The 23,226-nt window shown below is 49.4% G+C and overlaps 1 protein-coding gene and 1 non-coding gene across 2 annotated transcripts in view; one reads left to right on the forward strand and one right to left on the reverse strand.

Annotated features, from left to right (window-relative positions):
- LOC142775194 (uncharacterized) overlaps positions 1-20,427 on the reverse strand; it is a 119,577-nt gene extending 99,150 nt beyond the window's left edge. The window contains exon 1 of the mRNA XM_075876539.1: positions 20,252-20,427. Coding sequence (XP_075732654.1) covers positions 20,252-20,427 — 176 coding nt within the window. The remainder of the gene's footprint in view (positions 1-20,251) is intronic.
- Positions 14,600-14,671, forward strand: TRNAK-CUU (transfer RNA lysine (anticodon CUU)). The gene has a single exon. It is a non-coding gene; the product is annotated as a tRNA-Lys (tRNA).
- Positions 20,428-23,226: the final 2,799 nt, after the last annotated feature.

Consider the following 23,226-nt stretch of genomic DNA (forward strand, 5'->3'; position numbering starts at 1 on the left):
CATGTATCCTGGCTGAAACCTTGCCTTTCACAAGTTCTCTCAAAGTTGACGAGAAACAGCCGAATGTCCTCCCCTAGCTTGTACGATCTCATTAGGTCCGTCATTTTGAACCTGACCCGCTCTGCGGTACCGGATGCCTCGCTGCCTCCTGCTCTACTATTATGGCTAATCTCTAGCTCGAGGCGCTTCATTTCAAGCTCGTGCTTTCGCATCTTATCTGCCTCGGCTTCTGCCGCTTTCCTTTCGGCCTCCGCTGCCTTTCCTTCGGCCTCGGCCGCCTTTCTTTCGGCCTCTGCCGCTTGCCTCTCCTGAATCTCCTCGACACATTCTGACAGCTCGTCATCCTCCGCCCCCATTGCGAGAATCGCCTCTATCAGCTCTGGCTTTCTTTGAGAGTCCGACACCTCCAGATTCAACTCCCTTGCAAGTAGAAACAACATGGACTTTCGCAGGGATTTCAGATTCATGGCTGCCTCCAGTACCGCTGTCTCTGTTCCACAAAGATTCCTGTCCTGCAACTAATTAACCTTGGCGGCAACGACAGCTCTAGGTTCCTGCCTTGCCTCAAGTTTTCCGTTAACTTAGTCTACAAATAAAGCTTCAAAAAAGCTCTTATACGGAATCCTGCCCTGCCACTGTTAACGTTGACGCCACTGACAGAAGGAGCTTAACCAAGCTATCACACAATTTCTGCCTGACGCAAGTTACCTGTTAACCCAATGACCAAGACAGCCCCCCTCTACCAGTTTTTACTTAACACATAGAGTAAATGCCTGGTAAAATTTAACAGAGAAAGCCGGCACTCACCCAGTTCGCAGTCATGTCTCCGGCGTCGTGCCTCTCAGAAGTGCCGTTCGATTCCCTTTCGAAGTCGATGAGCTCGTGTCATCCTTCTCCTGTCGTCCCGTTGTTGAACTTCGGGCTCACTCCATCCAGTGGTCGCTTTCGGGGTTATCGGCATCCCGCCGCTGCCATCCAGTTGTTGGAACTCCGGGTCCTGCCGGTCTCGTTTTCGGTAGCTGGCCCCGTAGCAGGATCCATCGTCCGACAATTCAGCGAAAAGAAGCGCCCGAACGAACGACAGAGATTTATTTACATGTGGAGAAGTGATCAACTGATCCAAAGAGAGAAGAGAGAGAGACACAAAACGTCTTCGGCATTTTATAGCGCCGCATTGCCGACACTGGGCGCACTGTCCGCATCGTCAGCCAATACGGTGGCCCCGGCACCTCGGCCACGAGGGAGGGGGAAACACCTCTCACAACACATGGACTGGCACAACCTAACACGATGTCCATATATGGTCAAGGCGCCCTAAAAAATGCCCAAACATGGTCACGAACGCACAGCAGATTCCGGAGTTCTCCCGGCGAGAGGAGGAGCCTGAATGGGGAGGTGGGGTGGACGACACAGTCGGTCAAGAACCGGTTCTCCCCCAAACTCCTCTTGCTTGGTTCCCTAGGACCGGTCGTAACAGGGCTTAATAACGCCACGCTTGAACATGTCGTCAACTTCCGCGATTATACGACGCTCAGATGCCGATACCCGATACGGACGCTGACGTGAAGGAGCGTGAAGGCCAGTGTCGATTTGGTGAGATACTGTGGAAGCGGCCCAAAGTCAGTTGCCGGAGGCCGAAGCTGGGACGGAAGCACTCGAGAAGTGCGATGATGTCGGCGCGCTGCTGGGCCGTAAGGTCGGTGTCGATGCAGCGCGAAATTGCGTCGGTGAATGATGGAGAAGAGGGTGACGCGCAGCAATCAACAGCGTCAATGGGTAGCGTAGTCGAGTGGTCAGGCACTACACGTGCACTCGAGGGATCAATGTCATCGGCAAAACCCAGGCACTCTCTGCACAGTAACTTGGAAGGCGAAGGAAACGAATTTGAAACATAAATTGCACTTGATCCCTCGTGAATGTTCAGAATGGCGAAAGGGATCAGGAAGCACTTGCGGTGGACACGAGTTTCAGAAGGCGTAAAAAGAACAGTTCAGCCATTAGATACGTCACAGGAAAGCGGAACTAGGGCGGATGAGAACGGGGGTATCGAAGTGTCGGTGGCAGCGAAAACTTTTGGGGGTGAAGAAGCAGCGTCGCGTAATGGCGAGAACTCCACTTTGGCACGAGCACAATCGATGACGGCATGACGAGTTCAGAGAAAGCCCCAGGCTGATATTATGTCATGGGAACACTGCGGGAGCACTACAAACTCGACGACATAAATATCGTCAGAAATAACAATGCATGCTGTGCATGCAGCAAAAGGGGGAATTCGTTGCTCGCTCGTAGTGCTCAAAACGAAGTCGTGAAGAGGCATTGTGACCTTTTTTTAGTCGACGGCAAAGTTTTTCAGTCACAACAGACACTGTGGCGCCAGTATCAACCAATGCAAAAACAGATATAGCTTCAACGGACACAGCAACGACGTTGGATGGCGAAAAACAAGGTCTTGTGGAGCTCGAAAGATCCGCAGTTTTTGCCCCCGAAACTGCGGCTCCTAGTTTTCCTCAGGGACAAGGCGACGTCAACGTGGCATAGGGGAAAGGGAATGGCGTTTAGGCGAAGGCGACCGGTGTCTGTTGAAGGTCCGGCGATGTGAAAATGTGTCCTTGGTGGCAGGCTTACCAGATACAGCAGGCTCAGGTCGTGGTGGGAAATCAAAATTGTTGGGCCGGACGTCATCACACAGGAAAAATTTATGCCGTCGACAAAACCACGCCACGTGACCCGCAATTCCACAGGCGAAGCATATGGGGCTGTTGTCTTGAGTGCACCAAGTGTTATGAAAGCGTGGTGGTGGTGGTCGGGAGAAAGGACGGGCAGCCTGGTACATAGGCTCAGTCGGTACGACAAAGGGGCGCGTGGACGTAGGCGCTCGCGACAAAGAAACGTGGGCGTTCGCGACAGGTGGACGTCGGGTTCCGTTCAGGGCTTCGGAATAGGTCAGTGCAGCAGCCACAGGTGGTGCGTGAGCTGTTGGTAGCGCCTCGGACACTTGCTCCTGAACTACTCGCTGTATTGATGGCGCTGGAGTAGATGGGGCACTTAAGGAGGTATAAGGCACGTGGGACAACTGGCGTGCGACCTCCTCTCGTACAAATTGCTTGATCTCGAGAAGCAAAGTGGTGTGGTCTACAGCAGTGCCAGCTGACGTTAGTGCGGAGATTGTTGCACATGGCACGCTGGTACGACGAGTGTTGTCACGCTGTTTCCAGAGCTTGTCATAGCTCTGACAAAGTTGGATCACTTTCGCTACCGTTTGTGGGCTCTTGGCGACAAGCATCTGAAATGCATCGTCAGTCACGCCTTTCAAGATGTGTTTAATCTTCTCGGCTTATGTCATGGCCGAGTTGACACACCGGCAAAGGTCGACCTCATCTTCTATCTAAATGGTGTAATTTTCACCATTCTGCTGAGTCCTAGTACGCAAGCGCTGTTCGGCCCGTAGTTTGTGAAACACTGGACAGCCAAACAAGTCCGCAAACGCCGTTCGGAAGGCCGACCAGGTGGGAGGTCTCTCTCGTGGTTACGGTACCAAAGACTGGTGACGTCGGTCAAATAAAATTGGACGACGGTAAGCTTGTGCTCATCGTCCCACTTATTGTGCTTGCTCACCCGGTCGTATTCGTCAAGCCAGTCTCCCACGTCCTTGTCATCCGTTCCACTAAATGTATGTGGATTGCGTTACCGAATGGAGCCAAGACAGACACTAGCTGCAGTAGTTGGAGCCGAGGCGGCCGCCTGCTTATCGTCGTCCGTGGACATCATAACAACTGGAGGCAACGTACGGTTTCGCAATTCCAGGATTCTGTGTTACCCCACACCTCCACTAATTAAAATGAAGCGCTTTAGAGCGGCACTATTTTATATAATAGGAGAGTGGTCACGACAAGTCAAGTGGTAATGACGGAACCAGCCTGTGTACCCAGACAACCAAACGTCGTCTTCTTCAGACTGAGTGATACCCTCTGCCTTTCTGAGTGGCACTCATCTTCTTCACTGCAATATATATATATATATATATATATATATATATATATATATATATATATATATATATATATATATATATATATATATATATATATATATATGTATAGTGAGGAACCAGTTTATTCAGCCAGGCTTGAGTTAAATCACACTGGTGATTATATTGCTACATGCATGCAAATTGAGATTCTAGGGGGTGACGCGCGTGTGTCCCTGACGACGAAGACGAAGAGTGGTCTCCGCTCAGTGTCAGATCTACTGGTCATGCCGCTGCTGCTGCTGGTTTGAAATATATTTCATCCACAGCCTCGTCGATACGGCGTCTCTCTTCCGTAACATATTCGGTGGAGGTGGAAAGTTTCCTGTCCTCACCACAAAGCTTCGCAGTGGCCGCACCGTCCAGCCTCCGGCCATGGTTTCTAATGATAACCCCTCCTCACTGTCATCACCTGGAGCCCCAGATACTACGTACCTTGTGATGTCCCTCCCCCGTGATCCCGGTACGTTCTCCACCCAGCCTGGCCTTGACGTCGACTACTGGCTCCGCATGTACGAGCGCGTTAGCCTGTCTCACCGATGGGACCCAACCATGATGCTCGCCAACGTAATCTTTTACTTGGATGGCACCCCGCGTGTATGGTTCGAGGCTCATGAAGCAGAGCTCACCAGCTGGGACATCTTCAAGGACCGACTACGCGACGTCTTTGGAGACCCATCTGGTCGACAAACAGCCGCACGGCAAGAACTCGCCACCCGAGTACAGTCATCAACCGAGTCGTATGTCTCGTACATACAGGACGTGCTCGCGTTGTGCCGCAAAGTGGACGAGCAAATGACCGAGAGCGACAAGGTGGGCCACATACTAAAAGGCATCGCGGATGACCCTTTCAGCTTGCTCGTGTACAACAACGTCACGACCATCGATATCATAATTAAGGAATGCCGCTGCTTCGAAATGGCCAAAAACCGCCGAGTTCGGCCTCAATTTTCACGGCTCCCTAACATGGCTGTCACGTCAAGCTGTACCGATCTCGGTTCCGAACCATCCTTGCACGAGAATGTCACACGCATCGTTAAGCGCGAGCTTGAGGCGGCCCGTCCGGCGCCGTTTCATGGACTTCCACTCGACAAGGGCACCATGCAAACACCTCCGGCGGTGTCAGTTATTCAGGCAGTCGTGCGGCAAGAAATTGCTAACCTTGGTTTTCCTGTCACCTGCTCCGTCTCCCGGCCGGACTACAGACCGATGCCAATAAATGCACAACGCCACGACACATACACTCTGCCCAGATCCCGCAATCCGATGGAGTGGAGAACATCAGGCGACAAGCGAATCTGCTTCTGCTATCACCGAGTTGGCTATGTCTCCCGCTACTGCAGCAGCACTTGGACGCCCCCCCGTTAGAGCCAATTTTCTTCTTCTCCTCGGCCATACGCGGACCCCCGTTGGTATTCGCCCTGTCGTGAGTATCCTGCTTCCGACGCACCAAACAGCCGCTCTACCGCGCGTTCACCATCACCGCAACGCCATTGCTCTCCGTCACCCCAACCCCGCCTATATCCATCGCCGACTAACTATGGATCTTCCCGGGTGGAAAACTAGATTATGCAGCTCCTGTAGGTAGTGCTGCATCAAGTGCGACTGACCCAAATCCTTCGTTGACGCTACCTACTTATAAGAACTTGCTGGAAGTGCATGTGGATGGTCTTTCTGTGACGGCTTTAGTTGACACTGGAGCTCAGGTGTCTATAATGAGGGCTCGTCTGTGTCGCCGCCGCAAAAAAAGTACTTACGCCTACCGTAACACAAGCTGTTCATGACGCCACTGGTGGAACTGTAGCCGTCTTTGGAATGTGTACCGCTCGTATTAGCCTTGCCGGCTGGCATTTCCCTGTTTTATTTACCGTGCTCGATAGCTGCCCTCATGACGTCATCTTTGGGATGGACTTCTTATCGACGCATTCTGCCCTGATTGACTGTTTCGCCGTCACTCTCTCTTTAGAACTTTCTCTTCTCCTGAATCCTCACTCTGAACTCCCGAACAGCCTGTGCACCACTGACTTCTTCCGGATACCGCCTAAAGCTCTCACATTCGTTGAATTGGCAACACCCTCTCCCGTGCCCGACGGTGATTATATCGTGACGCCTATTCCTGATGTTCTCCTGGCGCGTGACATTACCGTCCCACACTCCGTCGTACCCATCACCTCAAACCAAACATATTTACATGTTATCAATTTCAGTTTTATAAAACAAGTGCTACCGCAAGGAATATCCGTCGGCACGCTAAGAGCCTTAATTGACGACCACCTCACCTGTTTTGCGGCAGACGTATGTCCCGATCACCCACGTCACTCGCAGGATGCCACGTGCCTGGATGCAACCTTACGCTCCATGATCACCCCGGACCTCGAACCTGAGAAGTCAGCCGCACTGTGCCGCCTTCTGGCTTCATACCGCGACATATTCGACGTAGGCAGCCGTCCACTCGGCCAGACTTCACTCGTCAAGCACCGCATTAACACAGGCGATTCTCATCCCATTCATCGGCGACCATACCGGGTGTCTGCCACCGAGAGTAAAGTAATTCAACAAGAAGTTACCAAGACGTTAGCCAAGGGAATCATTGAACCCTCTTCGAGCCCTTGGGCGTCCCCCGTTGTGCTCGTTTAAATGAAAGATGGCACGTGACGCTTCTGCGTGGATTACCACCATCTGAATAAAATCACGAAAAAGGACGTTTACCCTTTGCCCTTCATCAATAACGCTCTCGATTGTCTCCACGGCGCCCGATACTTTTTTTTAATAGACCTACGTTCCGGCTACTGGCAGATTGCTGTTGACGAAAAAGACCAAGAGAAGACTGCATTTGTAACTCCAGACAGCCTATATCGTTCAAGGTTATGATGCAACACCCCAGCCACGTTCGAGCGCATGATAGACTCTCTGCTACAAGGGTTCAAATGGTCAACATGTCTCTGTTATCTTGACGATGTTGATGTATATTCCCCAACATTTGAGATCCACCTTCAGCGTTTGTCAGCTATTCTCGACATAATTCGCACTGCAGGCCTCCAATTAAACTCGTCGAAGTGCCACTTCGGACGCCGGAAAATTACAGTGTTGGGTCACCTTGTCGACGCATCTGGTGTGCAGCCGGACCCAGAGAAAATTTGTGCAGTCACCAGTTTTCCTGTACCCCGGTCAATTAAAGACGTCCAAAGTTTTGTAGGACTTTGCTCCTACTTTAGAAGGTTTGCGAAAGATTTCGCAACCATCGCTCGACCTCTCACTGAGCTTCTGAAGAAAGACGTCACGTTTACCTGGGGTACCGACCAAGCTGCTGCTTTTTCTCATTCAATCACGCTTCTGACGACTCCGCTTATATCGGCTCACTTTGACCCCTCCGCTCCGACAGAAGTTCGAACGGATGCTAGTGGTCACGGGATTGGAGCCGTTTTAGCCCAACACCAACGGGGACACGACCGAGTTGTCGCCTACGCTAGCCGCCTCCTCACAGCTGCTGAGCGCAACTATTCCATTACAGAGCGTGAGTGTCTCGCTCTTGTTTGGGCAGTCTCAAAGTTCCGCCCATATTTATACGGCACAAATTTCTCTGTAATAACTGAACATCATGCGCTATGTTGGCTTACGTCTCTGAAGGATGCTATGGCCGGCTCGGGTGCTGGGCTCTGCGACTGAAAGAGCATACCTACACGGTCACGTACAAGTCTGGACGCCTACATAAGGATGCAGACTGTCTGTCCCGCTACCCGGTCGCTGAGTCGAGCATTATACTTGACACCGACACCGGCCCTCGCGTCTTTTCTCTTTCGCAAATGACATGCATTGGTGACGAGCAGCGCCGTGATGCGTCCTTGCGTGTTACCATTGAGCGGCTCGAATCACCATCTTCCAATCAGTCCCATCACTCTATCGTGCTCCCCGATGGTGTATTATACCGCCAAAAATTCAAGCCGGATGTACCGGCCCTGCTGCTTGTCATTCCGAAACACCTTCGCTCGGAAGTTCTAAATGAACTTCATGACCTTCCGACTGCCAGTCACCTTGGTGTCTCACGCACTTACGACCGAATACGCCGACGCTTCTTCTGGCCAGGACTTGCACGTTCAGTCAGAAGATGCGTTGCGGCTAGTGAGAAATGTCAACGCCGCAAAACGCCATCGACACTTCCCGCCGGACACCTTCAACCACTTGACATTCTGTCAGAACCGTTCTTCCGCGTTGGCTTGGACCTACTTGGCCCTTTCCCCTTGTCTTCCTCGGGTAACAAGTGGATAGCTGTGGCCACCGACTACGCCACGTGTTATGCCATCACACGAGCTCTTCCAACAAGCTGTGCCACAGACGTCGCCGATTTCCTCCTCAAGGACGTAATTTTGCAACACGAAGCCCCACGGCAGCTGCTTGCAGACCGCGGCCGCACCTTTTTGTCGAAGGTGATAGCCGACATCTTGCCGTCCTGTCAAACGAGACACAAGCTGACTACGTCATACCATCCGCAAACCAAGGGACTCACGGAGCGTCCAAATCGAACGCTTAGAGATATGCTCGCTAAGTATGTTTCTACAAACCACACCGACTCGGATCTTGCATTGCCGTACGTCACATTTGCCTGTAATTCTTCGCGCCATCACACTGCCGGTTACTCTCCATTTTTTCTGTTGTTTGGCCGAAAACCAACATTGCGTCTACACACCGTCATACCGACCCCTGCGGTACCGACCTGTGAATATGCCATAAACGCTATCACTCGGGCCGCTCACGCACGCGAAATCACCCGTACTCGCCTTCTGACCTCTCAAGAGAAGCAACGGCGTTTGTATGACCAACGACACCACGACGTACAGTTTCCGCCCGGTTCTTTGGTCCTGCTCTGGTCTCCAACCCGTCAAGTTGGCTTGTCAAAAAAGGTGCTTACTCGCTACACAGGTTTATACCGAATCGTTCGTGTGGTTGCTCCTGTGACATATTAAATTGGTCCTGTCGCCCCATCGCCTTCATGTGCCCAACAGGCTACCGATATTGTACATGTTGTGCGCTTGAAGCCCTTCCACTCTCCTAGTGACGTTGACATTTAGGTGCGCCGAGACGGCGCTTCTGCTGCCGAGGATTATGCTACATGCATGCAAATTAAGATTCTAGGGGGCGACGCGCGTGTGTGCCTGACGAAGAAGACGAAGAGTGGCCTCCGCTCAGTGTCTGATCTACTGGTCACGCTGCTGCTGCTGCTGGTTTGAAATATATTTCATCCACAGCATCGTCGATACGGTGTCTCTCTTCCGTAACAATATTTACAGATAATGAAGATGTACAGGTGATCATGATATCTAAAGAGACTGAAGAGTCACTCACTTGTCGCATCAATTCATCCGCGTGGTGAAAGTGGCCGCCTGGTCACCTGAGAGTATTATGAAATGCGTCGTGCATAAGGCTTTAAACGAGATACGTGCACTATCTCTGTCCCTTGGCAACGATGATCAGGATTAGTGCTAGGAGGAGAAACGCGGTAATTGACAGGAGATGTCTGTTCGACCACCATGTATGGCCCAATAAAGCGACTGATGAATTTGTCGCATAAGCCGGGGACGCGCAGTACGTGGAGTCCAAAGAAGAACTTCGTCACCCGGGGAAAAACTCACAACACGATGAGACGAGTCGTAGCGAGATTTTCGGGTGTCTTGAGAGAGGCCGGTGTTAATGTGGGCAGGTGACGGCAGTGTGCGAGACGAGATAAAAATTCTTCAGACAAAGGAGCCGTCGAGGGTGCAGGGGCAAAAAGGAAAGATACGTCCAGAGCGAAACTCGGTGAGCGACCAGGAACAAGAAAAAATGGAGAAAAGCGGGTAGTGCGTTTGGCAGCCGTATTATAAGCGAATGTCACAAAGGGTAGAATTGCATCCCAGTTCATGTGGTTGGGGTGAATGTACAGGGCGATCATGTCCGATAGGGTCTGATGAAAGCGTTCAGTCAGTCCGTTGGTCTGCGGATTGTAGCTAGAAGTGGTCTTGTGAACAGTGTTCGAGGCACCCAAACTTGTTCGTCAATAGAAATGAGAAAGACTTTGCCACGATCGCTCAGGATAATGCGAGGAGCTCCATGACGCAAAAAGATGTGGTGAAGAAAGAAATCAGTGACCTCAGTGGCAGTCCCAGACGGTATAAAAGCTGTTTTTGCGTAGCGGGTAAGGTGGCCGATGGCCGTGACAATCCAGCGATTCCCACCGGATGATACAGGAAGAGGCCCATACAAGTCGATTCCAACGACTTCAAAAGGTGAGGCGGGACAAGGAAGAGGTTGCATTAAGCCAGCCGGAGCAGTTGCCGGTCGTTTTCGCCTTTGGCAATGGACATGAGAGGCGACGTACTTAGCGACGGCTGAAAATAGGCCAGGCCAAAAACAACGACTTCGTATTTTGTCGTAAGTCTTGTGATAGCCTGGATAAGCGGGGGTTGGATCATCATAAAAGGCTTCCAGAATTTCATGTTGCAGAGAACAAGGGATGATGGGGTATCCACTTGTTGCCATCGATGTGGTAAATGTAGCAGTGAAAAGCACCACCGGCAAGCTTAAATTGTTTAGGTTGTCGACGGAGTCAGGCATTTGGAAGAATAGTAGAGCCGGTCAAGCGGTCAACAATGCTGCGGCAGTATGGGTCGACACGTTGTTGTAAAACAAGGACGGATAGGGGGCCAGGTGATGAACTTAGCGCTGCGATTAGAGAGGTGCTCTCGTTTTGGAGTATCGATGGTGAGTGGGCTCCGCTGAGCAAAGGACAGTGCGAAAGAGCATCAGCATCTTGATGCTTCTTCCCAGATCTGTAGGCAACATCGAAATTGTACTCCTGCCAGCGAAGCGCCCAGCCACCGAGAGACCCGATTAGTTTTTCAGCGATGAAAGCCAGCATAGGGCGTTATGGTCAGTTACAATGGTAAATTTACGGCCATGAAGATATGGTCGGAATCTTTCCACTGCCGAAACAACAGCAAGGCACACCTGCTCGGTGATAGTGTAGTTATTTGTTGCAGTGGTAAGAACACGCCTTGCGTAAGCAACAACGCGTTCGCGTGAGTTTTTGTCATGCTGCAAGAGTACCGAACCTAGACCATGACTACTTGCGTCGGTGTGAAGGATGGTGGGTGCGGTTGAATCGAAGTGGCACAGTTCCAGATCCGACGTGAGGACTTGCTTCAATGCCATGAAAGGGCTTTCAGAGTCTTACGACCAAACGAAGGCGAAGTTCCTTGCCAGGAGTTGATGGAGCGGAGACACAAATTCCGCGAAGCCACGTATGAAGCGCCGGAAGTAAGAAGATAACCCACGAAAGCTGCGCAGGTCCTTTTGACGTAGTGGACGAGGAAAATCGAGGACGGCGGCAAGCTTCTCGGGGTCCGGCCGAATTCCTTCTTTGCTGACGAGGTGGCCGAGAACCTTGATTGTCTTGCTCGCAAAGGTACATTTCTTGGTGTTAAGCTGTAGAGCGGCTTTTGCAAGGCATGTGAGGACTTTGCCAAGACGTTGTAGATGCTGCGAGAACGTGGATTAAAACACTACCATGTCATCGAGAAAGCACCGACACGTTTTTCATTTCAAACCACGCAATATGCTGTCTATCATGCGTTCGAAGACGGCAGGTGCATTATAGAGTCCAAAAGGAATCACATTAAACTCGTACAACCCATCTGACATTGCCAAAAGGCGATCTTCTCTTTATCAGACTGCGACATTGGTATCTGCCAGTAGCCTGACCTAACTTCGAGGCTAGAAAAATACTCGGCCTCCTGTAATGAATCCAGTGCATCGTCGATCCGAGGGAGGGGATAAACATCCTTGCGCGTTATTTTGTTTAGCGCACGGTAATCGACGCAGAAACGCACTGTCCCATCTTTCTTTTGAACGAGAACAACTGGGAATGACCAGGGACTCGAGGAAGGACGTATGATGTTGCGTCGTAGCATGTCTGAGACGTTTTCCTCGATGATCTTGCGCTCTGCCTGAGACACGCGAAATGGACGCCGATGTACAATACAAGAGCCGTCAGTCTGAATGTTGTGAGTAGCGGTGGTAATCATGCTGAGGGCGGGCGAGTTCACGTCAAATAAAGAACGGTGTCTATTCAACAGGGTGAGCAAATCTTCAGTTTGATCAGGTGTTAAGTCAATGCTTATGGTTGTGGACACATGTGTGGAAGAGGCATTGAGCGGCAGTGATTGTGACTTTGGGACATCGTTGTGGTTGTTGTTCGGAAGAGCAACAATCGCAACAGGCTCACTGTGGACCGTGCAAGATACTGTTGAGCCACAGGGGAGCAGTACACACTCGGGTGTTTGATTTAAGGCGGTTAGGTAGGTAGACCCATCGAAGAAGCGAATAATCCCTGGTGTGATCACAATGCCCCTACGTATGTATAGCCGTAAGGGAGAAATAGTACGTCACCACCCACGCTGTCGGTGCAATTAACACTTATGATTTCTTCGATATATGGCCGAAGTACATAATCTGACGTGGTGACAAGTCGGATGCGTCCATCGTGTCCAAGCGGAGAAGAGTCAGTGGCACTTCGATGCAGGAGGCACTGATGACAAGATATGAAAGCTAACGCAGAAGACAAGAAATCGCACCCCAGAACGAGAGCGTGGGTGCACTCACGATATACCGCGAAAACGATGTGATGACGAGTGCCTTCTATGCAGACACGAATGGTACACTGTGCAAGTTGACGAATAAGAGCGTTGGTCGCTGCATGGAGAGGTTGGCCGCCATAAGGCGTTGTGACTTTTCGAAGGCGGAAACGAAAATCAGCATGAATAATCGAAACGGCAGTGCCAGTGTCTACAAGAGCCTCAACACGTACACCTTCTTCAAGCACTACCATCAAATTCGATGACAGCTCTGGAGGAATTGTTAGCAGTCCGGTGGATGCAGTTTCCCTTCCTAAAACTGCATCGGGGAGTTTTCCGCGTGGGCGTTCGTGTAATGGGAGGCAGGCCTCGGAGGCGACACTGAACGGCGACCTGGCGAAGGCGACCTGCGGCGAGACGTACGGGAATTCCCAGGCATGTCAGTATGGTAGGTAGGAGACGGTGAACGGTAATAGGACGAGCGGGAAGGTAGTCGTAGATAGTTCATGGTCGGACGGAAGTTTCGGTGTTCTTCAGGAGCGTAGCCGCGTTGCTCGTCTTGTTGGCGCATTCGACAAAACCGAGCGATATGTCCTTGATAGCCACAGTAGTAACAGATTGGCCGAGATGGGCGTTGAGGTACGTAGTAAGGCGGGGCACGCACTGGCGGTGACAGTGAAGCCACAGGCACAGAAACGGTGGGTGCGGCTGAGAGTGCAGCAACTTCGGCGTACGTGGGCGTCTGGCGCACGCAGGGACCGTTGGAACACATCGGACGCGATGCGTACGCGAGCTTTTGTTTAATCAGGTCTCGCAAGCTATCTTTTACAGAAGGGAGAGTAATTTCTGCAGCGCAGGAAGAGCAGCACCCGTGAAGCTTTTCACGAACGATGTCACGAATAAGCGCATGCAAGTCGAGGGGTGCAGGCAAACGAATGTCGGTGGCATCGTAGCAGAGGCGAAGAGACTGAAGCTCGTAGAGTCTCTGTATGGTTATCACGTCCTGGGTGGTGGGAGGATTTTGCGTGGTGAGGGCGTTAAGGCCTTTATATTGAGGCGTATTTGGTCCTTCTGATTCATGATGGAGTTAACAAGCTTGCACAGTGCAAGGACATCCTCAATACACGAGGTGTAAGATTCACCCGGCAGCTGCGTGCGTTCAATGAGCTTCTTCTTTGCTGCCTCAGCGCCAACTGTAGGGGCACCTAAAATTTGACGAAGTTGCTACTCGAAAGTGTCCCAATCGGGAATATCCGGGTGGTGGTTCCAGAACCAAGTTTTGGCAACATCGGACAAGTAAAATGGGATGCTGCGCAACTTCTGTGGATTTTCCCACCTGTTCAAATCGCTGATGAGGTCGTAGTTTTTGATAGTCTTCTACATCATCACCCCTGAGACTGGAAAACACAGGTGGATCACGCAGGCGAATGTTGTTGGCGGAGCGGGTAGTGGTGGCTGCAGTATGACGGCGACGTTGGATGGGCCAGGGTTTTCTTGGGCCGCCATGATAGGGGGTTGTATGTGACGACCCGAGCGGAGCTCCAGCGAGGACAGGCGAGAGGACTTGGGGGAATAAAAAGCACCGTCCACCACTTGTGAGGAGCCGGTTTATTCAGGCAGGCTCGAGCTAAATCACACTGACGATGACATTTACAGATGATGATGTACAGGTGATGATGACAACTAAAAAGAATGAATATATATATATATATATATATATATATATATATATATATATATATATATATATATATATATATATATATATATATATACAGATATACGGGGGTTGTATACGAAGGACTATTGGTCAGCTGCCACTTAGTAATAAGTTCACCTGCTACGTGAGGCCAAACAGGCTCATAAAGAGTGTGCCACACTCACCGCCATGGCTACTAGTGGCGCTGACTAACACTTCCACGTTTAAAATGACATAGATACCCAATAAAGTGGCTGGGGGATAGCTGTCGTGGTAGCTCAGTGGTAGAGCATCGAACGCTTTATTCGAAGGTCGCAGGTTCGGATCCTGCCCACGGCAAGTTTTCTTTTCACCCACTTTTCTTTCTTCTCTTTTACAATACAATTGGCCTAATAACTTCCCCTATACCTTCCTTGGCATTAGTGCCTGTTTGATTTCATTATTATTGTGTCAAAACACGAAAAAACGAGCCCTTAAGTATACACTTGTTTCCTTTATTCATTAACGAGGGTCTCATACTGGCAGGCTTGGTGTCTTTAGGTTGTTTACGGGGGACTATTGGTCAGCTGCCAGTTAGTAATAAGTTCACGTGCTACGTGACGCCAAACAGGCTCATAAAGAGTGTGCCACACTCTTTATGCCCCCTTCCTATTCCCCCAGCGTAGGGTAGCAAACCGGGCATGGGCCTGGTTAACCTCCCTGCCTTCCCTCTTGTTGTTTATCCCCCCCCCTCGCCGCCATGGCTACTAGGGGCGCTGACTGACACTCCCACGTTTAAATTGACATAGATACTCAATAAAGAGGCTGGGGGAATAGCTGTCGTGGTAGCTCAGTGGTAGAGCATCGAACGCTTTATTCGAAGGTCGCAGGTCCGGATCCTGCCCACGGCAAGTTTTCTTTTCACCCACTTTTCTTTCTTCTGATTCACAATACAATTGGCCTAATAACTTCCCCTATACCTTCCTTGGCATTAGTGTCTGTTTGATTTCATTAATATTGTGTCAAAACACGAAAAAACGAGCCCTTAAGTATACACTTGTTTCCTTTATTAATTAACGAGGGTCTCATACTGGCAGTCTTGGTGTCTTTAGGTTGTTTACGGGGGACTATTGGTCAGCTGCCAGTTAGTAATAAGTTCACGAGCAACGTGACGCCAAATAGGCTCATAAAGAGTGTGCCACCCTCGCCGCCATGGCTACTAGTGGCGCTGACTGACACTCCCACGTTTAAATTGACATAGATACCCAATAAAGTGGCTGGGGGGATAGCTGTTGCGGTAGCTCAGTTGTAGAGCATCGAACGCGTTATTCGATAGTCACAGGTTTGGATCCTGCCCACGGCAAGTTATCTTTTCACCCACTTTTCTTTCTTCTCATTTACATTACAATTGGCCTAATAACTTCCCCTATACCTTCCTTGGCATTAGTGTCTGATTTCATTATTATTGTGTAAAAACACAATATATGACGTAAGAAGGCAGTGACTTATAGTAGAAGCCGAGAAGGAAGAAGTGCTTTTAGAATAAACACGGCGTGTGAGCCAGGCCACGTCTCCCATTCATCATAGCGTCACACGAGTCGACAGGATGGAGACCTGCCTGCCCCTTCATCAGTCGCTCAGCATCGACGCAGTTCTCCGCAAGACACCCTACACACGTGGACTACTGTACCAGCGCCTAGTATTACGCATCGACCAGCATCATGTCAGAACCATCTGCTGACCTTGACATCCCCAAGTACACCGGATCAGTGGACGAAAGACCCGTAGAATACTGGTTCAACCTCTTCGAGCTCCACGCCACTGCTGCATCCTGGTCGGAACGGGAGATGATCGCCAACTTCACTGACTACATCTCAGGTGAGGCATTCAAATTTTACCTCACCCACATTTTCAAGAACGATGAGTCTTGGAAAAAAAATCGAAGAAGAAATGATCACCCGTTTCAAAGAATACGATGAAGACCTGACATATACACGACTGTGCGCCCCCCCCCCCCGCGTCTTTTCTTCAGAGACTTCAGTGCGCTCCGTAGCGCGTAGGCGCCGCTTGCCGCTCACCACACTTTTCTATTTTAGCCACTGTAATGGCGCCACCATTTTCATAACTTTGAGACACAGAGGAAGGAAAGGTGCATTGAGACATGTTTGTTTATGCGTTGAGAGCGTGGCGATGTGGCGTGCGGCTGATCGCGCCGACTAGCTTGCACGCCGGGTGAGCCGGCGTCCGTGTTTTTTGTTGCCATGAGCCAAACACTTGACTTCATGTGAGAGTCCCTTACTGTGATCGTCATCCGAAAGCTGAATATCGTTCCATCATGGCAGCACCCGAGCGGTTATGGCTTTTAATGCATCAGCTTTGGGAGCGTTTCCTCTAAGCTCTATGCAGCAACATTACGAATCGACCGGAAATATCATCGCCATTACATTTTACGCATGAGCACCTTAAATGTATTCCTTTTTACACTTTCTGCGAGGAAATTGTGGTAGCTGACCGCTTTTTTTTTAACGAGGCGTGTTGAAGGTGTTTGGCTTTTTGATATGCAGTTTCCCACACCTGAGGCCTCAAATATGCGAGAAGGAGGTCAGTAACTCAAAGAGAGAAAACTAGATGCCGTCTCCAGGAAGCGAACTTTGCGGTGATAATTTTGCAGAATCATGTTTTGACCATTCGGTTCCAAAAAACTCATCTTCGAAACGATGCCGTCCCAACGTTGTTTCCTGTCCCGGATCACTCACAAAAGACAAAGATACAAACCTTCGCGCTTCTGGATACCATTGCACTGATTCGTTTTCTTTTGTAAAAAAAAAATGTCATGACAACTTTTTAACTGTCGCAGTAATTGTAACGCTGTACGTAACATCACTGCGCCGCATGCATTCTTATGGCGTCGCTGGGGTGACTGTCATTTTTCGTGTAGCGCTCGTCCGCGTTCTAAGTGGTGCCTAAATGTAGAGTTTGTTGCATGCACTAGTGTTAAATTACAGTATCCCGCCGTATTTGGACTGGGTCGCTACGGCGTCTGTCATTTTTTGTGTAGTGTTAAGTGACTGCGAGAATGTTATATTTTCAAAAAAACACAGAAATTATGATCAGAACAACTGCCACTAGATAATGTTTCAATTCCACGCTTCAAACGCTCAGAAGACACCAGCTTCCGGGACAGTGAAGGTACATTCCGATGGCTTCACAAGCGCCCGCATTAGAAAGCAGGGGTGCGTCATCCAGCATTTTTACTGGAGGTCAGTGGAGGGGGACGCTAGGTGGCGTTGAGCGGATCGGACACGTTTGTCTGGGCTCCTCAAAATTTTGCCTGTTTTTGCGTTAAACTTCGTGGCTTCTTTAGAGCAAACGTAGTGTGTATCTGGAAGTATGACGTGATCATTTTGACACCAAAATAGCGGGACTACGACACCGATTTCTTCCCTTCTGAAGTGACCAAGGACTTGGCATGCCTGGCCGCCAGGCTAGGACTAGTGGCGGAACGAGGGGCAGTGCATCGACTACCAGCAACTCTCCTGGGCGTGCCAATGCAGCAGCCAATAACCCAACGGACGACAAGCAGGTAACGGCAAAGGAAGCCATGGACACGGACGATCAAGAGTTGAGCACAAAGCTGGGCTCTGCAGAAAATTTCGTCAAATACTCCCCATCGTTTGACGAGGCGATACAAGTGGAGTCAGCCAGTGCGACGCGAGCGAACACCATGAAGCATCAAAGGGAACTGACGACGAGGCGAAAGACGTTCAGTGGCAGCTTGCTCTTTCATTACGCGAACGTAAGAGACTAAGGAAGCAAGCACGGGCCGTGGAAAATCCCAGGCAAGTTGGTGATTTTCAGCAAACTTTATCACTAAGTCTTACAAGAAGAACAACTAATGACTTAGCGTCTCTGGCAGACAGCAGCTTCAGAGACAGCGAGAGGAACGCGGTGGCAGTTACGGAATGCCTGAGCGGGCGCACGGGAGTAGACGCGACGCATCGGGTGCCATGAGAGGCCGCCGACGCTCACGTGCGACGCCTCTACCCAAGAATGATATGAAAATTATTATACGACCCAAACCAGGGCTCGTGGTGAGAGGCTTACAAACATATGAAGTGGCACGAGCGATTGAACGTGCATGTGGAGACGCGGAAACATGCATAGGTGACAAATTCCTGCTGCGCCTCCGGAATGGATCTAACATTATCGTTGCAAGTACTCCGCACGAGCACGTCACCAAGCAAATTTTGAAAATCAAGGCGCTCGACCTCAAGAACACCAGACATTTCGTGAATGCCTACATTTCTACACCCGAGGGGTTTCTCAAGGGAGTTGTGCATGGCCTGGAACGTGAAACACCGGAAGAAGAAACACCGGAAGAAGAGTACGCACACAGGGCGTCACAATCGTGCAAGCACGCATGTTGGGAAAATCTGAGACGGCAATGATAACCTTCGATGGACCAATTATGCCGCGTTTTGTGTATTGCCATGGTTCAAGCCTGTCTGGATTATGTACATAATGAAGTTTTCTACTACTATACTACTACCGGAGGTCAGTGGTTTTTGCTAACTATGAAAATAGCGTGGCAGCTGCTACGATTTCCAAAATTTGCCAGCACCGTGACGCCCAACTGGACAGAGACTGCTGCGCCGCGCGGCGCACGAGCCACCTCCACAAAGAAACGGCTGCTGCGCCGCACGCAAGTGACGTCATGCACTTTTCTGGTTAGGCGCTTAGTTTGAATAGTCGGAGTGTCTAGCGGTATGTCTAGACGTAACGGTAGAAGCAATCAAAGTTACGTCCAAACGTAAAAGTAAAAAAAATGTTAGGTCCAGCGTGACAATACCAAACCGTCTTGTTAATAATATCCAACCGATCAGCAGTTGTGGCGTAGCTACAGTGCTGAAATTGGTTCTGTTGTGTATATTATTGTTAAAAAAGAGAAGCAGTTGTGGCTATAGTTGGTTACAGCAACACATTAGGAACGGGTAAGGTCGGTGGTTCGAGCCCCATTGCAGTACGCCTTTCTTAATTTTCACTTGTTTCTTTTTGTTCACCCATTGTTTTAGCACTTGCGCCTCCTCATCGGCCTCCCATCAGCCTGACTTGCTGCTGGTGGTCCGGTCCACAGGCCCTTTAATATTGATGTTTGATGACTCTCGCAGACTTGAGTGTATTTATTATGATGAAGTGTTTAGCGAATTTATGGTGAGACGCAAAAGAACACGAAATACTCAAATGCAGCTGGCTGCATTGGTTTCTCTGGTACACGTGTCAGGAATAGTGATTTCCACGGTTTATTAAAGTTTTGATGACAGAAAGGCACACTGCAACGTAGCCACAGTAAACTTCTTTATGTCGCTCAGTGTCCCATCACCTGAAGAAGTAACCAGCAGGCCATTTCAAAATACTGACGTGTCACCACAATGCTCTAGGTGGTTAGCACTTGATAAACGATGCCCAATGGCAAGTGCCAATGGCGTTAGCCCATCGAACTACAAAACAGTTTGTCTGCCTAGCTGAATAATACGCACGGCCTGTGACAGCACGGGAGCATTTGCGTAGCAATGAATGAGAATGACCGTGCGTGTTCACACCTAACGAATTAGCCGGCAATGCAGTAGCTTTGGCCTTCGGATCCGGAGATCACAGGCTTCGTAAGAACTCCTCAATAAAGTTTTTCTATCCATGATAAGAAAACTTTGCCAACGCACTGGGCCGAGTTTCATGCATGTGCGTCCGGTCGTGAACTCTGCAAAAACATTTATTTCATCGTCGACTTTGTCCTTTGCAACAAGCAAAACTCGGCAGCATGCAAAGACACTTTCACTTTTGACAACACCACGCTTGGCATTGCAATCTAGAAAATGCAGTACGTCCAACAACAATAATTCGCACTTCACACTGAAAACTTTATGGCGCACTCACTCAGATTACTCAGATGCAGCTGCGGCGTGGTAGACTACCGCGCTAGATCCAACCTCCAGCTTCAACTGGGCATCCAGCAATCCAATGAAGCAGTGACGACACAGGGTCTCCGGTCCTCCTTGGGGCCGGCTTAGGCCCAGGTCACAATTTTGCCGGAGTTTAAGGTTGTCACCACCAACACACATCACCGGCAGCTAACATCTCACACTGTTTACCAAGGTAAACAGTGTGAGATGGTAAACTGGTAGCGTAACTTCAATAAAAGCCCACGAATCCAGTAGTAGGTGGTACCGTCGCCATCTACGCGAGGAGGGGACAACCAACAAAAAAAAATATGACGTCTCAATCGGAAGCGCTAGTGACGTGGAGCATTTGTCCTACATGGCGCGAAATTGATTTTTTTTTCAATTGCTGCCCTGCTACATGCCTTTATTATCACGCAATTTTATTGAGCCTCAATTTTGTCTCGCTAATTGCATACGAGAGAAAAAAATAACAAAGATGGCCCTCTCCTGTTCTCTGCTGCTCCGCTGCCCAAGCGATGGATGGATGGATGGATGGATTCATATCGCTGTACCCTTTATACCCGGTGGCGGCTAACGCCATCTAGCCGTAATACTTAGTGAACAAGAAACTAGATTTATCTTTTTTCCCTTTAAATAGTGAACTTGAGGACTGGTAATTTGCAGTGAAGGGTTTAATTTTCACTCGTGCCTTGATTTTATCCACCAATCAGATAACCTCCTTCTAGTTAATTCTACCTGCTTAAAGTCTATTTTGCCCTCCCTGTCCCTAAACCCCAGTGCTTTGAAAAACTGTGCGCCATCATCCTGTACTATAGGGTGAAGCCCTTTAGAGAACATTATCAAGTGTTCGGCCATTTCCTCCTCCTCTCCACACGCACTGCATGCCGTGTGCAGAGAGGAGGAGGAAACATTCTCCACATATCAGTCTCCGTTTCCTGCACCTTCTTCTTAACCGATAGTTCTTTTTGGTTTGGCACCCTGCTTTTTTCTAAGTATTTACCCGTCACTTTTCTGGTTCGCTTCCTCCATTTTGTATCGACATTCTTCATGTACAAGTAGCTGAAAACCTTCCAAGCCCAATGCTCAATCCTCCCCCCGTTTCTCAATCGCTTCTCGAATTTTATCTTGCTGCTAGCTGCCCTGCCTTCGAATGATGTCCATTCCATATCACCTTGTACTCCCTGATTTGGTGTATTCCCGTGAGCTCCTAAAGCAAGCCTACCTATTGCTCGTTGCGCAATTTCGAATCTTGCTTCAACCTCTGATCTCATGCACAAGACCGCATTCTCGAAAGTCAGACCAGGAACCATGACACCCATCTAAATGCCTCTCACAACATCATACCTATTGTAATTCCACAGTGCCCTATTTTTCATCACCGCTGCATTCCTGTTTCTTTTAGTCATTACGTATATTTCGGGTTCCCTTAGGTACTCGGTCCCATCGCTTATCTATACGCCCAGATATTTATATTTATTCGTTATTTGTAGCGTGACCTCCTGTATCGTAAGCTCAGAACCTTCATTATCATAACAAATCATGACTGCTGATTTTTTTCTTACTGAATCTCCAATCTAACTTATCTCCCTCATTACCGCAGATGTCCATCAATCTCTGCAAATCTTCCTTGTTGTTGACTATTAGCACTATATCATCTGCGTACATCAATGCTGGTAGTGCCTCTTCAATGAGTTTTCCTTGTTTGACGAAAGATAGGTTCAAGCCAAGTCCACTCCCTTCTAATATGGCTTTAATTTTTGTAGGTAAATCATGAATAACAAGGGTGACAGAAGCCTTACCCCTGACTAAGCCCCATTTTATCTCTGTGGGCTCGGATACCTGTTTTTCCTATTTTATAACTACCTCGTTACTTTTATAAATATTCGTTAGGAGCTTAGTGACTCCATCTTCCACACCTAGTGTGTCCAGTATTCCCCCAAGTCCTCTTTAACCACGCTATCGTACGCTCCCTTGATATCCAAAAATGCTAGCCACAGGGGCCTGTGTTCCTTTCCTGCTATTTCGATGCACTGCGTCAGTGCGAAAAGATTGTCTTCTAACCTCCTTTGTTTTCGAAACCCATTCTGCAGCTCCCCCAGCACCCCCTCATCCTCTATCCATGCCTGCAGTTTTTACAATCTACATCACCGGCCTGTAAACCACTGATATCAATGTTATAGGACGATAGATGTTTATGTCAGCTTTGTCCCCCATTTCATTTATAGATCATGCTCATTCTGCTAAGTTTCCATCCATCAAGAACTTCAACATCGATTATTTTTTGCTCACGGCCTCTCTCAAAGTCTGCTTAGACTTGAGACCTAATTCCTTTATCAGCGTAATTGGGATGTAATTAAGGCCTGTTGATATACTACTAAGAACCCTCTTCTCAGCCCTTTCCCACTTTCGTTGTGGAAATGAAGCCACTGCATCACTTGATTCATCCTTGTCTATTAAGGTGCATAAAGCACTTCCTTGTTGAAAATTTTCTGTCATCCATGCTCTTATATATTCAATGGCTTCGTCCCCTTGTAGCTTAACACCTTGAGCTGTAGCAATGCCTCCTAGAAAAACTATGCCTGGAACGTGGCTCTCTTTTCAATTGAGAGCTTCCTGCCAACACAAAATCTCAGAGGCCATGCCTCCTGCCAAGTGTTGAGGCCGTCCGCCACGTGGCACCGCTTGCCTCCGTACCGCTCTATCACGTGACAATACGACATCGCTTTGTCACGTGACATGAAAGCTGCTCGGAGGCAACTGTGAGAGCATTGCTGTGTTCGCAGGGGGCGACCGCCAAAGGCGTTCGTCTTCGTACAGGAAAGGGATGGTAAAATAGGGTAGGGCGGCACGTTCGCGGCTCACGTTCCAGGCAAATATTTTCTAGGAGGCAGTAAGATGGTAAGTTGGTCCAGTTGGTTAGGATCCATCGTGAACTTATTTACAGCGCGACACCAGAAA

The sequence above is a fragment of the Rhipicephalus microplus genome, chromosome X (genome assembly GCF_043290135.1).
Source record: "Rhipicephalus microplus isolate Deutch F79 chromosome X, USDA_Rmic, whole genome shotgun sequence".
Taxonomy (NCBI): domain Eukaryota; kingdom Metazoa; phylum Arthropoda; class Arachnida; order Ixodida; family Ixodidae; genus Rhipicephalus; species Rhipicephalus microplus.